We start from the raw sequence: 20,775 nt of genomic DNA on the forward strand, positions 1-20,775 counted from the left end.
TTATTTGACAGACAGAGATCACAAATAGGCAGAGAGGCAGGCAGAGAGAGAGGAGGAGGCAGGCTCCCTGCTGAGCAGAGAGCCCGACGCAGGGCTTGATCCCAGGACGCTGAGATCATGACCTGAGCCGAAGGCAGAGGCTTTAACCCACTGAGCCACCCAGGCGCCCCTATACAGAAACTTTTAAAAAATAAGCAAAACTGAATTATTTCCATAGCATCACTGATGAAACAATATAAAGCTATATTTTCTACTTGTAACTCTTAATTATCTGAAGATTATTTAACTAGATTTCTTGCTTATTTTGGTAATTAATATAACTGTAGATCCTTCTAGACTGTCAGGTTCCAAAGTGTAAGTATCTTTTTATCATCAGCCCATTCCTTAGCACATAGTAGAACTATGGTCATATTAAATGAATAAATTAATGAATCAGTTGCCTGTGTGTTTGGTCTTTTGATTATTTGTTCAGCTTTTAGGGTAAAGAAAATAAGGAGAAGAGTGACATTGAAACTAATTTTGCTGGCTAATTTGTCAGTGGAGCTTTTAAAGGTTTGATAGAAGAGTTTAGAATGTTGGCTAAATCCAACAATATGAATACTACCATCTTTTTCTAATCCAATATTGGCTCTACTTTGGGCAGAATAATAGAGTGTCTTCTAACTTTTGGATTTAAAAAAAAAATTTTGCTACATTCTTTATTTCAGTGAAGCACTGTACTTTCCACAATAAACTATTTCTTTATAACAAATGTTGTGATTCTTAAAATTGACAACATATTTCTCTTAATTTGAGTTTTCTATTGCAGCACTATCAGCTCACTTGCAAAGTGATACCTATTTGAAAGACTTTTAACTTATCTGAATATTTGGCACATCAAAATAGTTTCCTAAAATAGTCGTCATACAGAGTCAGTGGATATGAAAAAACGATCATGCTCATAAACCTGTAAATAGTTTATAGATGTGGAGTTACATCACAGCTATATATAATAGCTCTGGTCTGAAAACTGAAAGTTACTAATTTTTATGCCTAACAATCATTTTTGTTATCATCTGCCTTTATCTCTGTAATTAGGAAATCACTCACTAATAGCCATTAATAGTTGATTTTATGCTTGCATACTATGTAGACAGTACCACAGATGTGCATCAGAAGCTAACTTGATTTAAATTTTATTTGACTTTCTTGAGTATCATTTACCAAATGCATTGAAGATTATCAATGTATAAATTTATACTCTGACCTCAAAATGAAACTTTTTTTTTTACCAATTCTTTGAAACTCTTTGAAATATTAACATTTTATAAATGTGACGAGTAAGATTGTGGTTCCACACCTGTATTTTTTTTCCTGTCCATAATTGCGCATGTAAAATTATATAAGAACATCATTAACTCTCCTATTCCCTCTATTTAACTAAGTGCCCATAAAGGCTCAGACTAATGTGCTTGGAACATGCTTTTACCAGTGTAGTAACCAACTGCTCAATAATAAGAATGTGAGCATGGTAACCATGATTCTATATTATAAATTTTTTAAATACTTATTGTAAGGTTGGTTATTTCTTGCTGATTTTTATGTTCATAATTTAAGAGTGTAAAGATTAGATATTTTTAGTGACTCAACTCTGAAAGAAAGGTTATTTTTCCATCCTCTTTCAAATTTCAGGGAATAGTTTAAAAACTATTCTGAAATAATAAGATGAAACACTTGCAAGTGGTAACAGTTTTTATATATAAGCATCTTCATTTCTTTTCATATTGACAAATTAAAAAAACAGTAATAATGTATTTATTTGAAGCTGATATAAAGCTGCAAGTTTCATCTGTATCTATAGATTTTTGGTTTTTGTTTATTAAAACAGCTTATTGTTCTCATTGTTTCACCTTTCAGTAATTATTATATATTTGAATTTAGTGTATTGTATACTACTAAGATACTACTTTATCTGTTTTATGTATGGTAATCTATGTAAGATTTCATTTGAAAAATGAAGTGCTTCTTCAAGAAAAGTTTAAAAACTGCTGGGATAGAAACAGATCCTTTTTAACTAAGTAGTTTCTGGAAACCACTGTTGTCTAAGATTCAGCAAGTTCTGTAGAAATTATGAGTATTAGAAATTAAACCCCTTCCCTTTGGTTCTACAACTTCCTTTGTTAAGACTAAGTTTCCTAACTTCATTTTGGTACTGTAAATACTATGCTGTATCATTCAGTCCTTGAGAAATAGCTGGCCCATTGGCCTACAAGAAATAGTTGTCTAAAGCAATTGTATGCCAGCAGATTCAAGGGGACCAGGTGAGAGAGATTATTTATAACTGGTGTAAGCCACTGATACTCTTTCTCTCTTGGTTTGAGAATCATTTCAGCAGGACAAAAGACTTCATGGACCATCCTGACCAACACACTTCTGCTTGCCACCATAAAAACAAAATTCCTCAGAATTAATGGGTAAAAGAATTAGGATATGTCACCATTTTAACATACAGGTAATCTAACTTAGGGATGGAGACATACTCTGTATAATGGAACAATAATGACTTAAAAAAATTTATAGTAAAAATTAGTGTAATGCTTATAGATCTTGTGGCAAGTACTCTATACAATGACACTGATATTATATGATGACTCCTTGAGGTATGCCATGGTCCATTCAACAAGAATTGAATGAGACCGGGAGGGAGACAAACTATAAGAGACTCTTAATCTCACAAAACAAACTGAGGATTGCTGGGGGAGGGGGGTAGGGAGTGGATGGTTGGGTTATGGACATTGGGGAATGTATGTGCTATGGTGAGTGCTGTGAAGTGTGTAAACCTGGCGATTCACAGACCTGTACCCCTGGGGCTAATAATACATTATATGTTAATAAAAAAATAAAAAATTATATTAAAAAAAGAATTGAATGAGACACACAAAAAATGACAAAAATTTATTTTTAATCAACAGAACACGCTTTTATACAAAAATCTTTTGTGGGACAGATGCAAGGGTGATGTTCCAGTTGAGATGAAGGAGAGAGAAACAACTACTGTTAGCCCTTTTCTTCTCCTGAAACAGAGTGGCACCTGTGGGAGCCCTCTGCCGTGGAGTTCCATATTCGGGGAGTTCCATAGAACCCATTTTGAAAACTATGGATTCAGACTCTTACATGGTTTTTTTTTCTACTGGTAACCCTGTATCTAGACTTACTTCCTTCAATCCATTTTGAGGATTGCTGCCAAAATGATCATCCTAAAATATCAAGTTACTCCCCTACTGAAAAACCATTTTAAGGATTTCTTAGTAGAGCATTTAAGAAAATCCACAATGTAGCTTCAGTATACCTTGCCAGTGGTGTCCTCTGTCTCTACTGTTGGTGGGCTGGTTAGTGGTCTCTGAACATGCATTACTTTTCCTACCCTCTCATTTTTTATTGCTGTTCAAATCCAGCAAGTCCAAAAACGATTTCATCTCTTCAACCCAAACTAACTTCTCCTGACTTCCCATCACTGTTAATAGCATCACAATCCCATTGAAATCTTTGTTCATTCATTATGTTCTATTGCAAATGCCATCCCTTTTAGGAAGCCATCCTTCATTCCAGGTTGGAGTTTTTCCCTTTTTCTGAAACTCAGTAGCTTTTTATGTCTAATGACTGTCAGAATCTAACTCCATTTTATGGATAAACAGTATTTTTGCATCGTTTCAATACAGTCTAAATTGTCTAAGAATGAAATTACTATATAAATGAAGGGAAGATGATTCTTTATTATGTTCAGAGCCAAGGCTCTTTTGCCATTATTGATAGAACCTGTATCCTTCTGTATTTTTAGGTCTTGCATTCATGTTGATTCTACAAATATATATGACTACTTTATTATCTGTTCTAAAATAATTGTGCTGGTACACTTACCTATTGAAATACAGAATACTTTATTATCATTTTTCACCTTTGCTTGACAAATGTGGCTTTATTAAAAGCTTAAAGGAGTGCCTGGGTGGCACAGTTGGTTGAACCTCCAACTCTTGGCTTTGGCTCAGGTCATGATCTCAGCCAAGGATCAAGCCTCCTGTCACACTTCACACTCAGGGTAGAGTCTGCTTGGGATTCTCTCTCCCTCTTCTTCTGCCTCTCCCACTCATGCTTTCTCTCTCTCTCTCAAATAAATAAATAAATAAACAAATAATTATTTTAAAAAAGGAAAAATCTTACATGTATGGATGGGCTGTATTTAATTCGTGATGATAAAAGAGGTATTATAAAATATTTTCCTAAAAGGAGGACACTTCTTTCCAGATCATTGGCTGTGTGGGCGAAGGTGGCCTGAACTAGGGGTTCTGTGTTGAGATGCTTCAAAGCCTTGTTAAAAATATTTGGGTCCCATTGAAGTCCTACTATACCCAAGTTTGCCAGATTTGGGTAGGAATGGGGTTGATAGACTTCATCATTTATGAAATCAGGAGTGCTGATAAAAGAAGTAAAGCCTTAAAAGCTTTGAATCCTGCACCTGTTCATGGTCACCATTAACCAGCTTTACTTGGAGTACGCATCAGATGGCACATTAGTCTGGCTATAAATCTCAGAAGCTCTGTTAGATGGGAACATGGAGTATTGCTATACACTTGTAGATGTGTTGTTTCCTTTGTGGTGCAAATAAATATAACCATGAGGTGCAAAAAAATAAACTAAAAAACAAAAGGGGGATACTTGGCCTTGGTAAGGTTGAAAACCGCTCTGAGTTTACTATACTACAAGAGAATAGCCACAGCCTAAATAAGATAATGCATATGAAAATCACCTCGCATAGTACTAGACATAAAGGTGAGGTCCAGCAAATGTTTATTTCAGTTCATAAGTCATTTAAAAGATCCTTTAGACCCTTGCTAATAGAAATAGAGTCTGTGGACCAGCAGCATTAGCAACATCTGGCAGTTGTTACAAATGCAGAATTTTAGGCCAGACATGATGAATTCGAATCTGCATTTTAACAAGTTTTTTGGGGAATTCTTGTGCATGTTGAAGCCTTATAAACATTGCCCACAGTTTGAAAAGTATCAGTGCAATGCAGCCATCAAAAGAAACAAAATCTTGCCATTTGCAGTGATGTGGATGGCACTAAAGGGTATTATGCTGAGCGAAATAATTCAATCAGAGAAAGACAATTATCATATGATCTCTCTGATATGAGGAACTTGAGAGGAAGGGTGGGGGTTCATGGGGGGAAGGGAGGGAATAAGTGAACAAGATGGGAACAGGGATGAAGACAAATGATAGGAGACTCTTAATCTCAGGAAACAAACTGAAGGTTGCTGGAGGGGAGAGGAGTGGCTTGGTGATGGACATTGGGGAGGGTATGCACTGTGAATTTTGTAAGACTGATGATTCACAGACCTGTACCCCTAAAGCAAATAATACATTATATGTTAAAAAAAAAAAAGAAAAACTAATGTTGTATTTTATGGTGACTAATGTAACACAATAAAAAAAATTAAATTAAGTCATTCTAAAAATAAAATAAAATGGCTCCTCACTGCACTTTGAATAAAATGCAAACTCTGTCATTGTTTAAAGCAGTGGTTCTAGACCAAATTTTTAGCCTCAAGATTAGATTTTACATTCTTAATTTTTTTTAACTCCAAGGAGCATCTGTTTCTTTGGGTTATATCAATATTTACTGTATTAGAAATTAAAATTTAGACTTTTCTAAAAATAGTTATGTATTAATTCATCTAAAATAATAGCAAATCTACTACATGTTAAAAATATATACTGTATTTGTTGAAGATAACTGTATTTTCAAACAATTAGTGAGAAGAGTAACATTGCTTTACATTGTTTTTTTTAAACCCAACTCTTTAATGTCTGGTTTAATAGAAGATATCTGAGTCTTCTACCTGCATCTCTATTCAGCATATTACAATATATTGTTTTGGTTCAAGAATATAGAGAATGTTTGGTCTTTCCATCTGTGTGGTTAGAAAAAGGAAGAGTGTTTTAATAGCCTATTTGATAATTATAGGTATTCTTTCATTATATTAAACCAAAACTTGACAACTAATAATTTATATAGGTAAATTACAAGGTGGAATCTGAAAGTATATGAATAAACATTAAAATCCAGAAAAAAAAAAAAGTATCAGTGCAGCCTATCATCAGTCTCATAGTAAATGTTGGTAGATCATTTTTATATATGTATTTAGCATATATTTTTTATTTAAATGCTGATTTTAAAAGATAGTTGAGTAACAAAAAGCTTTATAACATTTGTTTTTTATTTGTTTTGTAATACAATATTTATAACACAACCTAACCCCAAAACCAGAAATCTTCATTCATTATTCATTTAAAAAATATTTATTGAATGCCTATTATATGCCATGTATACAAAATATTGGCAATACAATGGTAAGCAAGATAGGCAGTGCTTTTGCTGCCGTTGAATTTATAGTTGGGTAAAAAAGACAGACACCTCCTCCCAATAAGTAAGTAACAAATGAAATAATTAAAATTATGTAAGTGCTCTGAAGGAAATAGAAAGAGTGCTAACATGGAGATTAATGGTCAGGGACATGGTTGGTGAACCTCTCCTCTAAATAAGAGGTTTGGTTAGAGATAGAAATTTGGTCATCTGCAGCACATAGGTGATATTTAATGCCATGAGAGTAGATGGGATCACCTAAAAAGAGAATGTTTCATAAGAAGGGGGCTCAGGGGGCACCTGGGTGGCTCAGTGGGTTAAAGCCTCTGCCTTCGGCTCAGGTCATGGTCCCAGGGTCCTGGCATTGAGTCCCGCATCGGGCTCTCTGCTCAGTGGGGAGCCTGCTTCCTCCTCTTCCTCTCTCTCTCTGCCTGCCTCTCTGCAAGCTTGTGATCTCTGTCAAATAAATAAATAAAATCTTAAAAAAAAAAAAAAAAGAAGGGGGCTCAGGATTGGGCTCTGAGAAACATCTAATTTAGGTGGTCAGGTAGAAAAGAAAGAGCCAGCAAAAGAGAAAAAGAAAGACAGGAGGAAAACCAGCCGAGTGTAGTGTAATGGAATCAAGAGATAGGAGTGTTTCCTGAAGGAGTAGGTGGTCAGCTATGTTGAATGTTGCTGAAAAATCAAGTAATATAAGGAGGAAAAAGTACAAATTGGTTTTAGCAACATAAAACTTGCTAGTGGTCTTAACAAAAGTGGTTTCTGTGGAGTGGTGGGGGTGGATACCAAATTTAAAGTGGTTAAAGGATGGGAATAGAGGAAGTAGAAATGTAGACCATTTCCCCCAAAAGTTTAGCTAGGAAAGAAGCAGAGAAGTAAGCGGAGCTGTTGCTGGAGAGAAATGTGGATCAAGAGATTTTGTTTTTGTTTTCCAAAGATGAATGAGAGTTAAACTATCTGTAGCCTAAGTTTATTACACACACACACACACACACACACACACCAGCACCACCACCACCACCAACAACAACAACTCCAGGAGCAAAATTGACACAAATCTTGAAATCTCAATTCTCAGGGAGGTTTGATTGCAGTATTAGCTGTCACTGAGTATATCTTCATATCTACTTGAACACATGCCATGTAAATATATTTCCTCACTGTGAAAATTTTTAAGATGTATGCTGTGCATTTAGTAAATGGTTGGTATAATCTGTACTCTTCTACAAAGAAGCATGAGAAAACCTTGAAATTTACTTTTTTCGAAAGTGGGAAGATAGTGCTATAATGGCAATTCTAAGGTCTGCGATTTTAGATATTTGAATATGTTTGAGCGTTCAACAGATTTTTTAAAAATTAAGCAATAATTTATGCAATGAAGTACACATCTTACATTATATAGCTTAATTAATTTTTACCTATATACACACTTTTCTGATCAAGTTATGGAACATTTGCATCAGCCCAGAAAGTTCCATTATGCTCATTTATAACTTGCATGCCCCCTTAGCCATAAGTTAAATGTTATTCAGACTTCTACCATCATAGATCAGTTTTCCTGTTCTTGAGTTCCATATAAGTAGAATCATACAGTATGTGTTTTTTTGGTGTCTGGCTTCTTCTGCTCAACATACTTTTGAGATCTACCCACATTGTTATATTTGTTGGTAGTTAATTTTCTTTTATCATTAAAAGGTATTCTACTCTTGATGGACATTTGATTGTTTCCAGTGTTTATTTGTATTATGAACCTTCATATGCATGTCTTTTGATGGACATACACATTCATTTCTCTTGGATATAGATTTAGGGCTAGCATTTCTGGGTCATAGGTTAGGTATATATATAGCTTTGATACATACTGCCAGATAATTTCTACAGTGGTTGGACCAGTTTACCCTCCCACTAGCAATATTGGAGAGTTCCAGTTGTTCCACATCTTGCTAACACTTGTTATTGTCAGTTGATCTTTTAAAATTTTAGCCATTCTGGTGTATGTGTAGTGGTATTTCATTGTGGTTTTAATTCACATTTTCCTGATAAATAATGATATTTAATACCTCTTCATATGTTTATTGGCCATTTGGATATCCTCTTTCCTAAAGTTCTGTTAAGTCTTCTGTACAATTTTTTAAGTTGGGTTGTCTGTATTTTTTCTTACTGATTTTATAGACATTTAAAAAATATTTTAGAAATATGTACTTTGGGGGCACCTGGGTGGCTCAATGGGTTGGACCTCTCCCTTTGGCTTGGGTCATGATCTCAGGGCCCTGGGATCAAGCCCCACGTCGGGTTCCTTGCTCAGCAGGGAGCCTGCTTCTCCCTCTCTCTCTGCCTGCCTCTCTGCCTACTTGTGATCTCTCTCTCTGTGTCAAGTAAATAAATAAAATCTTTTTTAAAACAACCACCACCACCACAACAACAAAAACAAAAAGCAAAAAAAAAAAAAAAGAAAGAAAAGAAATATGTACTTTGTCAGATGTGTATTGCAAATTTTTTCTCCCGGCCTATAACTTGCTTGTTTTCTTAATCTACTTGATAAGTCGAATTCTTAACTGTAATTAAGGCAAATATATCAATTTTTTTTCTTTTGGAATTGAGTGCCTCTTACATCCTGTTTAAGAAATTTTTACCTACTCAAAGACCATAAAAATATTCTTCTCTAGAAATTTGATTGTGTTAACTTTCACATTTAGCTTTATTACCCACATCAAAATAATGATTTTTTAAAAAAAGATTTTATTTATTTACTTGTCAGAGAGAGAGAGAGAGAGAGACAGGCAGGCGAAGGGAGAAGCAGGCTCCTGCTGATCAAGGAGCCAATGCAGAACTTAATCCCAGGACCCTGGGATTGTGACTTGAGCTGCAGGCAGACGCTTAACTGATTGAACCACCCAGACATCCAAAAGAATGATTGTTTTTGACTCCAGTTATTTTATAACAGAAACTATATATTTTGTGGTTATAAGATAAAAATCTTACTTGGAATATGTTGGATTCAATCATTTTAGCACTTCTCTTTTTAAGAAGCAATGACATGAAATGCCCATTCTTCCTTTTCTCTCTACATGTTTGTTTGATGGCACATGATATCTATGGTAAAATAAAATCATATTTATTTTTCTACAATTTTAGAGTAATTGACCTTTTAAAGAAAATAACACTAGATGTTGCATTGCTTATTTTAGCCCTGTGCCCAACAGTTTTTAATTTCCTCATTAGACATTTAATCTAGGGAGAAAATGGGATATTTTATTTAAAAAGAATAAGGTAGGAAAAACTGGAATGGTGATGTGGGTTGTATTTGATCTGGTGTCCCTACAGAAGTAACCTTGCTAGTTCTCAACTTTTACCTTAGCCCAAGGTAGAAAGGAAAGAAGTATTTTGGGGTTAGAGGAATTACTCTCATTTTATATCTTCCTTTCTCCTCGATCATAGTCAACTGAAGTGTTTGCAATATCTGACCTACTTCTAAAATGTATAATTTATATAGAATACTTTAAAACATTGTTTAAATTACTTGAAACTAAGTATAATTCAAGACATGAATCCTGCTTCTCTTCTTAATGTGTCTCTGACATCATACTTCTAGACAATTTTGTGACTTTGTATTTTTTTGTCTTTGTGCCTTGAATTTGGTGTGTATAATCAGGAGAATAATAAATGCCACTGCACCTGTTTATCTTGCAGAAATATTGTGAGATAATATGAAATCTCATTTGCACCACAGGACTATGTGCTGAATGTCCCATTTTTGGAGAGCCAGAAGCAAACAAAACCAAGTTCAGAAGAAAGCTCTCACAACATTGTTAGGAACTGAGTGGTAGCATCTGGATGATAATTTATCCTGTATGTTTCCAGAGAGCTGAACTAGGACCCAAAATGGACATTTCAGGAAATTTGAGTTCAGCTATATTTAAGGAGGAACTTTTTAAAATCATTTGAGTTTTTCTGAAATGGAAAGGAATAACATTCTGTATTACTGGAAGTGTCTAAGTGGAGACTGTGCAACTCAAATGGGATATTTGAGGAAATTCAGGGGAAGAAGAAGCCAGATAGCTAAGATAACCGCTCTAAAGCTGATATTCTAATTTCATTGTTTATAGAGGTTATTTTTCATTATACATTATAATACTATACTATACATTATACATAATATTATTCTTGTGGTGTTAAGAATCCAGGAATGATTTTAAGTGGTAGTGTTAAGAGAACTGGTGAAAGACCTTTCAGAAATAGTAACTCATACTTCTGTTGCATTGCCACATTTACTGTACTGACTGTTACCGTTGCGATTGAACATTTTTGTAGTCAGCGTTTCAATTTACAAAGGTTTTAGTAAAAGAGAAAAAGTGAACATTTTATGTAAGAGAGAATATTTTTTTCAAAAGAGGCATGGGGATAGGCAGTCAGTTTACCGTTATGAAGATTAAAAGGAGTGTCAACACTGAGAGACAGCTTTCTGGCAGCTGTCAGGCATCAGTGTCGCTGGCAGCTGGCAAACTCAGTGGAGGAGTTCTCTAAGATTTAACATCTGGCTCTTCTTTAGCACCTCCACTTTCTACCAGGAGAACAGACCAGTGAATAGAAATCTGATTTCTGAAACTAAGAAGAGAATTTTGTTAGCTGGTATTCTTAAATTGAATGGTAATTATAATAGTATTAAAATAAAGGCAAGTTTACAACCATTTGAGTTAAAAATAAGATTACAAATTTTGTTGCCAATATAAATATTTGGTTTTGTTCATAGATAATTTATAATAGAGCTAAGCGGTAAAAACTTTCACCCAGGAACTTTGATGAATTCTCAATTAACCAGACTACTGTCATTTCCAAGTTTAAATTTTATTTGTAATCTACCTCCTTTCATTTAGCAGTACATAAATCGCTAGAATCTCTGAGAAAAATCTCAGTATCTTAACAAAAAATTCTAACAAGTGAAATTGTTTTCAAAGCCATCTTTGTCAATGAGAAGAGAGTCTGAAGGAATAAAAACAAATTTGAAATTGTCATCTCTCAGTAAACATGATAAAGGGTGGTTTTCAATACCGGTAGAAAACTGTTTGGGATTGCTAGTAAAACTTTGAAATTCTAGAGTACTTGGAAAGCTTCAGAAGACAGTCCAATACTTTTGTCAGCTATCTCAGTAATAGAATGGTTATACCTTTTATAAGATTTGTTATTTAAGACATAAGGTGTCAATGGATAACACTGATGATTTAATTAAATTGTATCAGGAGATTAGATATTTAGTTGTGGGAAGGGCAAGAGGGCAAATGATTGGAAAAGAGTGTTTGCTAGGATTTTCTGCTAGATTATAATTCTGGCTTTTATATGAGGTAAGAAGGGCGTCTGGGTGGCTCAGTTGGTTAAACGACTGCCTTCAGCTCAGATCATGATACCGGAGTCCTGGGATCTAGTCCCATATCAGGCTCCCTGCTCAGCAGGGAGTCTACTTCTCCCTCTGACCCTCAACTCTCTCATGCTCAGTCTCTCTCATTCTCTCTCTTTAAGATAAATAAAATCTTAAAAACAAATAAGATAAGAAAAATAGTTTTATCTAATGATAGCAAAATAACCCTAATGGTAATATGATGCTAAATATTTATTTGTACACATACATATAAGTATATTTTTAAAATATTGTATCTGGGTGTTTGGTATCATATAGTGTTTTATTTTTGCTTCATTTTTGTTTTTTACCCTCCAAAGAGTAACATTAATATTTCAAAGAGTATGAAAGGGGCTGTCTCAGTGCTTTATATCTTTGATTACTGCATTACTGGAAACCATAACTTTTTCCTGAAATTCCAATTGCAGGAATTTTGGAAATACTGGTAGGAGAAGGTCATTGTTGTTTCCTGACATAGTATCTTTAAAATTTTGCTTTATATTTAATTTTTATATGCCTTTTTTTAAAAGATTCTATTTATTTATTTGTCAGAGAGAGAGAGAGCACAAGCAGGGGGAGCAGCAGGCAGAGTGAGAGGCAAGCAGAGGGAGAAGCAGGAGCTCCGCTGAGCAGGGACCCTGATGCGGGACTTGATCCCAGGACCCTGAGATCATGACATGAGTCAAAGGCAGACTTAACCGACCGAGCCACCCAGGCATCCATAATTTTTATATGTGGTTTGGTTTAATTTTTCCCGATCCAGAGATTTACTGTTTGTTTTAAAGAAATAGCTTTATAGCGGTATCCCAAGCAATGGCAGGGTATTCTAAAATCTAAAGCAGAATCATTCAGTAGAACTTTCTGTGATGATTGAAATGTTCCTTATCTGTGCTGTCCAATATAATAACTGCTAGCCACATGTTCTGTTAAGTACTTGAAATGTGGCAGGTGTGACTGAGAAACTAAATTTTTTATTTTAATTAATTTACATTTAAAGTTAAATCACCACATATGGCTACTGTATTGGATGATATAGTGTTAGTATTAATAAAAGATCTAGAGCAGAGCTTCTGTAAAGGACCAGAGACAGTGATTGTTTTAGGCTTTTTGACTCATATAGTCTCTGTCACAACTGTTTGACTGCCATTGGAGTACAGAAGCAGCTATAGACAGCATATAAATGAAGGAGTTTGGCTGTGTTCCAATAAAAACTTTATTTTTGGATACTGAAATTTGAATTTCATAATTTTCAAGTGGCATAAAATAGTATCATAATTTTTTTATCCATTTAAAAATGTAAAAACCAAAATAAGATAAAATAGAATGAAATAAAAATGTAAAAGCCAGCAGAGGAGAGGAGGAAAAAAAGGTAAAAATCCATTCTTATTTCACACGCCATGCAGAAATAGGTGGTAAGTTGTAGTTTGCAGAACCTTGATCTAGAGTGTCCATAAGGATAAATAATAGAGATGCAAAAATTCATGTGTTTATTCAATAAATATTTATGGAGTGTCGATCATGAGTAAACACTCTTCTGGGACCTGAAGATACAGCAAAATAGCAATAAAAAATATAGACAAGGAGTGCGTGGTGACTCAGTTGGTAAAGTGTCCAACTCTTGGTTTCTGCTCAGGTAATTTTCTCAGGGTTGTGAGATCAAGCCCCACTTTGGGGTCTATGCTAGGTGTGAAGCTGCTTGGGATTCTCTCTCTCCCTCTCCCTCTGCCCAGCCCCTCCCAAATATGTGTGTATATGTGCCAGGTGGTGACAAGAGATTTTAATGAAGATAAATAAAGACGGGTAAAAGAGAAGAACATAGTGGTGGAGGATGACATTTTTGTTAAGTTTTTAATTTTAATTCCACTAGAGTTAACATGCAGTGTTATAGTAGTTTCAGGTGTACAATATAGTGATTCAGCAATTCTCTACATTAATCAGTGCTTACCATGATAGGAGTACTCTTTAATCTCCATCACCTGTTTCACCTACCCACCCTCTCCCAACCCTGCAATTCCTCCACCCATAGAGGACGATGTTTTATATAAGGTAGTTAGGTAAAGCTTGTTTGGTAAGGTGAATTTTGAGCACACACCTGAATGAAGAGAGGAAGTGGGCCCCATGGTGATCTAGGGAAAGAGCATTCTGGCCAGAAGGAAAGGTAAATATAAAGGTCTTGAGGCAGGAGTATGATTTACTTATCAAGTAAGAGAAGAGATGTAGAAAATAGAGGAGGTTTTTGTTTTTTTTTTTTTTTTTTTTTGAGGAGATCTATACTTAAAATTAACCCATTTTGGAATTCTTCCATCATTGGCACCATTTATGTGTAAACATCAGCACAGGAAATTATATTTATTTCTTTTTTTTTTTTTTTTTTAAGATTTATTTATTTATTTATTTGACAGAGAGATCACAAGTAGGCAGAGAGGCAGGCAGAGAGAGAGAGAGGAGGAAGCAGGCTCCCTGCCGAGCAGAGAGCCCGATGCGGGACTCGATCCCAGGACCCCGAGATCATGACCTGAGCCGAAGGCAGCGGCTTTACCCACTGAGCCACCCAGGCGCCCCGGAAATTATATTTATTTCAAAAGAAATATAAAGACCCTCCGTTCTTAACATTCTAGAGGATTCTTTTGGAAAATATTTTAAAGCTATGTTGATGGCCAACATATTAAAAAAACCCTAGCAGACCCCATCAAATAGAACATTTCTGAGAGTTTGGACTAAAGTTAAAGAAATTACAAAATGATCCATTAAAAACTGAAAAGTTTTTGCTGTGCTTAGAACTATTTAACAGGTTCTAGTCTTCAGTTGGAAATTCCTTCACTACCCACTACCGGGCTTTATGTTTTTATAAGGACCTTTAAGTTTAGATGGAAAAAATGTACTTCAATCTCTTTTGTCTTTATGTTTTGTGGGGTTTTTTTTGTTTGTTTGTTTGTTTTTGGTTTTTTTTAGTGCCTACGAAGAATATCCATGTAGCCTGATTATAATTGATTTTAATGTTTCCTTTATCTGAATACTAAGCTAGTCAGAATCTCCTTTTTCTCTTAGAAACTGTACTGAGTTGTTTCTAGTGTTATTTACAGCATACAAAAGCTGCTTGAAAAAATATTGAGAGCTATTTAAATGCCATTGTCAGAGACTTTAAAAGGTTCAGGGGACTGGGACCTTTTTCCTTTAGGTCACCAAATCAAAAGCCACCTTGCTCTGTAGTAACTAAAAGATATTTTCACATGAAGGTTGTTTATGTGAAACCTTTGAGCTAGTTTTCTTTCTTTTTTTCTCCTGTTACAAATCCCTTTCGTGTGCAGTTAAAAGTTTCACATTTAGGTTTTTCTTTTTAACTTTTTTTTAAACGCTATCAAACTTAAACAAAAGTTGCAGTGCAGCACAAAAACTATTTTTTCAAGAATTTTGAGGCGTGGGGTGCCTGGGTGGCTCAGTGGGTTAAGCCGCTGCCTTCGGCTCAGGTCATGATCTCAGGGTCCTGGGATCGAGTCCTGAATCAGCTCTCTGCTCAGCAGGGAGCCTGCTTCCTCCTCTCTCTGCCTGCCTCTCTGCCTACTTGTGATCTCTCTCTGTCAAATAAATAAATAAAATCTTTAAACAAAAAAAAGTATTTTGAGGCTAAGTTGCTGACATGATGCCCTATCACAGTTGAAAACTTAAATGTACTAAAGTGTACTACTTTACATAACATAAAACAATGTCCAAATCTGGAAATAAACACTGATACATTACTACCATTTAATCCTCAGACCCTATTCAGATTTCTTCATTTGATTCTACAGTGTGAATTTACTGCAGGAGGAGTCAGCTCAGAATCACACATTGTATTTAGTTGTCAAGTCTCCTCACTCTCCTTCAGTCTGGAACAACTTCTTGGTTCCTCATCTTTCATGACCTTGACAATTTTGGGTATTACAAATCTAGTTATCGTGTCAAATATTCCTCAGTTAGAGTTCATTTTCTCATGGTTATATTCATCTTGTATGTGTTTGGCAGAAATATCACAGAAGTGATTCTGCCTTTTGTTATCAGATGGCACATAACTTTCATTTGTCCCATTCCTGATGATGATCACTTTGTTTAGTTACAGTAGTGCTCTTTTCATCTTTGTAATAATAAGTAATTTGGGAGAAGCGCCTTGAAACTATATAAATATTCCATTCAACATCTGACTTTCAGTTTACTTACTTATTAATGTCAATATGGACTCATGAATTTGTCTTTTTCAATAAGTTATAATCCAGTACTATCATTATTATTTTGATACTTTCCCTGTCTCATATTTGTCCAATAGAAACCCCTTCAAGATGATTTCTGTATCCTTTAACATATCCTCTTTATTCAGAAAGCACTTCCTTGCTTTGCAACACAACAAAATATTCCAGGCCCATCTTACACTTTTCCCTGCCATTTCTTCAAGCCATTTCTCCAAGGAGCCTGGTTCCTTTAGGCAGAGAATGATATTTAGAAGTTAATAACTGGATGCCAGAAGTTGTTGTGGTGTCATTGCTCCCAGGAGCTCTCAGTGGACAGGGCTAGGGACTATATATATATACATATACATATACACACATTTACATCTGTATTTTATATCTGTTATATAGAGTAGAAGTCATGTGTTCACACCAGTACTTTCATTTCCAATACAGTACCACAGGGTTTTTTGTATTTGTAACTCCCTCCTCTGACAGAGAAAAATCTGGCTCTTATCTTTGCTATATTTACTTACTGGATCAAGCCTCTTTGTACAATCAATCATCCATTGCCTCTATCATCCCTTCCTTAGCACGGATGCTTTTCTTACCTCATTTGGGTTCTGACATCCTGTACAATAGCTATGGTGCTATGTAGACATTCTTTTCAACTGCTCAGGCTATGACACTCCATGCAAGGCTGTCCATAACATGTAAATGCCCTCTTCATTCCACTCAAGTTCTGGTATTTTACACTGGAGCACCCCTCTGCATGGAAGCTCTGCCCACTGTCCCCATGTAGGTGCATTGCTTAATCCACTTCGGCTCTTAAAACTCACACCAGACCACCTCTATGCATAGATATCCTATGTATCGTGCTTAGGTTCTGACTCATGCTAAGCTGTCCCTTATCTTGGATACCTTCTTTATCCTTCTTCAACTCCAGCATTCCAGGTCAGGCAATTCTCCTGCCCGAATGCCCTCTTTAGCCTACTCAGGATCTGATTTCCCATTTGTCTGCTTTCCATATAGAATCCGTCCTTACCTCATTCAGACTGCCCATTCTATATGTCATACTCTTCAGGGTAGTTAGTCTCCAGCAGCCTGCCCTGAGCTCTGTCCCTTCCTTGCATAGATATTGCTCTCTCCCATCTTAGGTTTTGACACTCCATACCAGTCTGCTCCTTTGCTTATTTTAAAAATATGTGTCTTTTTCCTGCCTTTATGCTTTGCTGCTATCATCTAATGGATAATCTGTTAAAATTTTAAAATTAAAATAGAATATAAATACAGTGACTATATTTTTCAAAACAAAAATTAAAATATGACCAGACAACAGTATTGAATATTTGAAATTAATACTGTCCTGAACAGTTTTGGGTATATGATCATCATTAAACTAAAGAACAAAGAAGATTTTTCCAGCAATGGAGGAGTACCTCCTATTGACCCAGCCTTCCAACAGATAACAATGATAGATTCTGGACAAAATATGAAAAAAATCTATTACACGAAAGCATTGGAAAACGTCAGAACCAACCTGTTTTTATGTTTGTTTGTTTTAACCCAAGGGTAGGCACCAATTTTAGCCTCAGGGTGACCAAAACTTGGGTAGATAATCTGCAGTTACACTAGCTTAAGAAGCCATAGCAACCATAGAAGGCTGGGAAGTAAGGAGGGAAATCGATATGAAAAAGGCAGATGGCTTTTTTTTTTTAAGATTTTATTTATTTATTTGACAGAGAGATCACAAGTAGGCAGAGAGGCAGGCAGAGAGAGAGAGGGGTAGCAGGCTCCCTGCTGAGCAAGGAGCCTGATGCAGGGCTCAATCCCAGGACCCTGGGATCATGACCTGAGCCGAAGGCAGAGGCTTAACCCACTGAGCCACCCAGGCGCCCCGGCAGATGGCTTTTTTATCTGTAAATTCTCTGGCTGCTCCAGATCTCTAGCTGATCACTGAACCACACATATATGGGGTCACACTCTGAGCAGCCCATCTGAGGCTAAAATATTGAACAGAGATTTATGCTTCTGCAAGGTATCAGCTTGTGCCAATTTCCCTGGGACTATGAAAGTTCTCTGATCTAGAAAAATTCTCAATTCCAGGCATGCTAGAACATTTGGTTACTCTAGTTGCTGCTCACTAGAGACAGAATTTGAGTTTGAGTCTAGGCAAGTTAACTGCATGCTTTAAAAAGTAAAATAAACAAAGAAAAACTCCTATACTCTCCAGAGGAATTTAACAGAATCCAGAAATTCTGTAACATTTCATTTATGATGTCCAGAGTACAATCCAAAATCATTAAGTCATATGAAGAAGTAGGAACATGGGACCCATACTCAAGATAAAAGGAAATCAATGGTGACTGACGTCAAGATGACACAGGTATTGGAACTGGAAGAAAGGATCTTAAACAGCTATGCTAATTATACCCAAAGATGTAAAGGAAAATATGCTTGTAATGAATTAACAGATAGGAAATCTTGGCAAGGAAACTATGATAAAAGAACAAAATGGAAGTTCTAGAACTAAAAGTTATAATATCTGAAATAGAAAACTCACTGGACAAACTTAACAAATTAAGATGACAGGAGAAATAGGAAGTGCACTTGAAGACATATCAATGAAAGTATTCAATCTGAACAACACAGAGGAAAGAAAAGCCACTGGGGTTGGGGGAGAACGATACTCAGGGAATTGTGGGAAAATATTAAAAAATCTAACATACATGCAGTTGGAGTCCTAGAAGGAAAGGAGCAAGAGGATGGAAGAGGAAAAGTATTTGAAGAAACAATGGCTGAAAATGTCTTAAGTTTAGTGGAAAACATAATTTTACAGAAGTTTAGTGATCCTAAGTGGGATAAATTCAAATAAAATCACAACTAGATATATCATAGTCAAACTGCTGAAAATCAAAGATAAAGAGAAAATATTGAAGCATTCAGAGAAAAAGAATACATTATATATAGGAAAAAAATAATACAAATATCACTGACTTCTCATCAGAAACAATAGAGCCTAGGAAGTAGTAGAATGCCATCTTTGAAGTGCTGGAAGAAAACTGTCAACCCAGAATTCTGTATCAAGTAAAAATATCCTTTAAAATTAAAAGCGAAATTAAATAAAAATCTTTAAAAAGGGGTGGGGGCAATGCCTGGGTGGCTCAGTCTGTTGAGCAGCCACCTCTTCATATTGGCTCAGATCATGATCTCACAGTCCCGAGATCAAGCCCCATGTTGGACCCCACACTCAGTGTGGAGTCTGCTTGTCCCTCTTCCTCCATCTTTGTCACTCCCCCCCACTCCTCCCTTGCTGTCTTTCTTTCTCTCTGTCTCAAATAAATAAATAAAAACCTTTAAAATTGAAGGCAAAATAAAGATATTTACAAATAAATGAAAACCAAGAAAAATTGTCATTCACATAGTTCCATGACTAGAAATGCTAATAGAAACTCTTTTGACCAAAGAAACATGATATCAGATGGGAACTCATGTTTTCAGGAAAAAATGGAAAAGTACTAGAAATGTTAAGTACAAAGTAATAATTTTTTTCTTTTAATCTCTTTAAAATACAATTACTGTATAGATAATTCCTTTTATTCTCCTTGAGGTACTTTTTAGGGAGGATAGAGGGAGGAAAGAACAGTCCTGCTCTGAAGAGGAAATCTGCTAAAACTTCCAAAATGGTATCCTTATTAAATGCTCCAAATCTGAAAAAAATTTACTCTAAGTAGCTAATATTTATAATCCTTTTTATTTTCAGATACAAAACCAAATGTGGAACTGAAAAGCACTCAGGAACAGTCTGTGTCCACAGGTAATATCAGGTCTTTCTAGAAATACATCTTTACTGAAATTACCAAAGGTAGAAGAATATTCTGATCACAATAAAAATGCTATGGAAGTATGTTGGAAAAATTTTGGTTGTCTCTTTCTGACACAAAAATAACTCATCCATTTAGATTACATAAATTCTTTGGCATTATTGGGCCAAATCACACCCTACTTAATGTTGATCACTGTTGTTTTTTTTCCTTAAAAAATTTTTTTAATGGACTGGTTTAAATAAAGACAGTTTTTGTTGAATGGTGTAGTAGCTCCTGTTTTATCTACTTGTGCTTTTCACTATAGATAGAGGTCAGCAAACCTTTTTGTGTAAAGGGAAAGTTAGTACATTTTTAGACTTTGTGTGGGCCATATATAGTCTCTGTTTCATATTCCTTTTTATTTATTTTTTTTAAATTTTATTTTATTTTTTCAGTGTTCCAAGATTCATTGTTTATGCACCATCCCCAGTGCTCCATGCAATACGTGGCCCCCTTAATACCTACTGCCAGGCTCACCTAACCCCCCACACCTCTTTCCTCCAAAATCCTCAGGTTTTTTCTCAGAGTCCACAGTATTTCATGGTTCATCTCCCCCTCTGATTTCCCCCAATTCACTTTTCCTTTCTTTCTCCTAATGTCCTGCATGTTATTCCTTATGCTCCACAAGTAAGTGAAACCATGTGATAACTGGATACTGAGTGAAATAAATCAAGAAGCGAGTTAATTATCATATTACTTTTTAAATAATCCTTTAAAAATATAAAAACCATTCCTACCTCCTAGGCCCATGCAAAAACAAGTCATGGCTAGATTTGGGTCTCAAGCCATAGTTTGCTGACTCCTGCTCCAAAACAAACTATAAACATTTAAAATATTTTCCTAAAAATAACTTATATGTTTTCTAGATTGATTAACTCACTTTGGATAAAAATTTATGCTATATTACAAAATTTA

General features: G+C 35.4%; 2 protein-coding genes across 3 annotated transcripts in view; both read left to right on the top strand.

Annotated features, from left to right (window-relative positions):
• IKZF3 (IKAROS family zinc finger 3) overlaps window positions 1-20,775 on the top strand; it is a 92,829-nt gene that overhangs the window by 6,399 nt on the left and 65,655 nt on the right. For both annotated transcript variants that reach the window (XM_059148130.1, XM_059148129.1), the window contains exon 2: window positions 19,758-19,811. In XM_059148130.1, the coding sequence (XP_059004113.1) occupies window positions 19,758-19,811 (54 nt within the window). The remainder of the gene's footprint in view (window positions 1-19,757; window positions 19,812-20,775) is intronic.
• Window positions 4,224-5,052, top strand: LOC131815947 (ATP synthase subunit ATP5MJ, mitochondrial-like). Its single transcript, XM_059148132.1, has one exon. It carries the CDS (start codon window positions 4,333-4,335, stop codon window positions 4,510-4,512), a length of 180 nt encoding a protein of 59 aa, XP_059004115.1. The 5' UTR covers window positions 4,224-4,332; the 3' UTR covers window positions 4,513-5,052.

Source organism: Mustela lutreola, chromosome 15 (assembly GCF_030435805.1).
Source record: "Mustela lutreola isolate mMusLut2 chromosome 15, mMusLut2.pri, whole genome shotgun sequence".
Lineage (NCBI taxonomy): Eukaryota > Metazoa > Chordata > Mammalia > Carnivora > Mustelidae > Mustela > Mustela lutreola.

What these genes read in the sequence shown, in the direction of transcription:
- LOC131815947 (XM_059148132.1), top strand. Translation starts at nt 4,333, where the DNA reads ATGCTTCAAAGCCTTGTTAAAAATATTTGGGTCCCATTGAAGTCCTAC.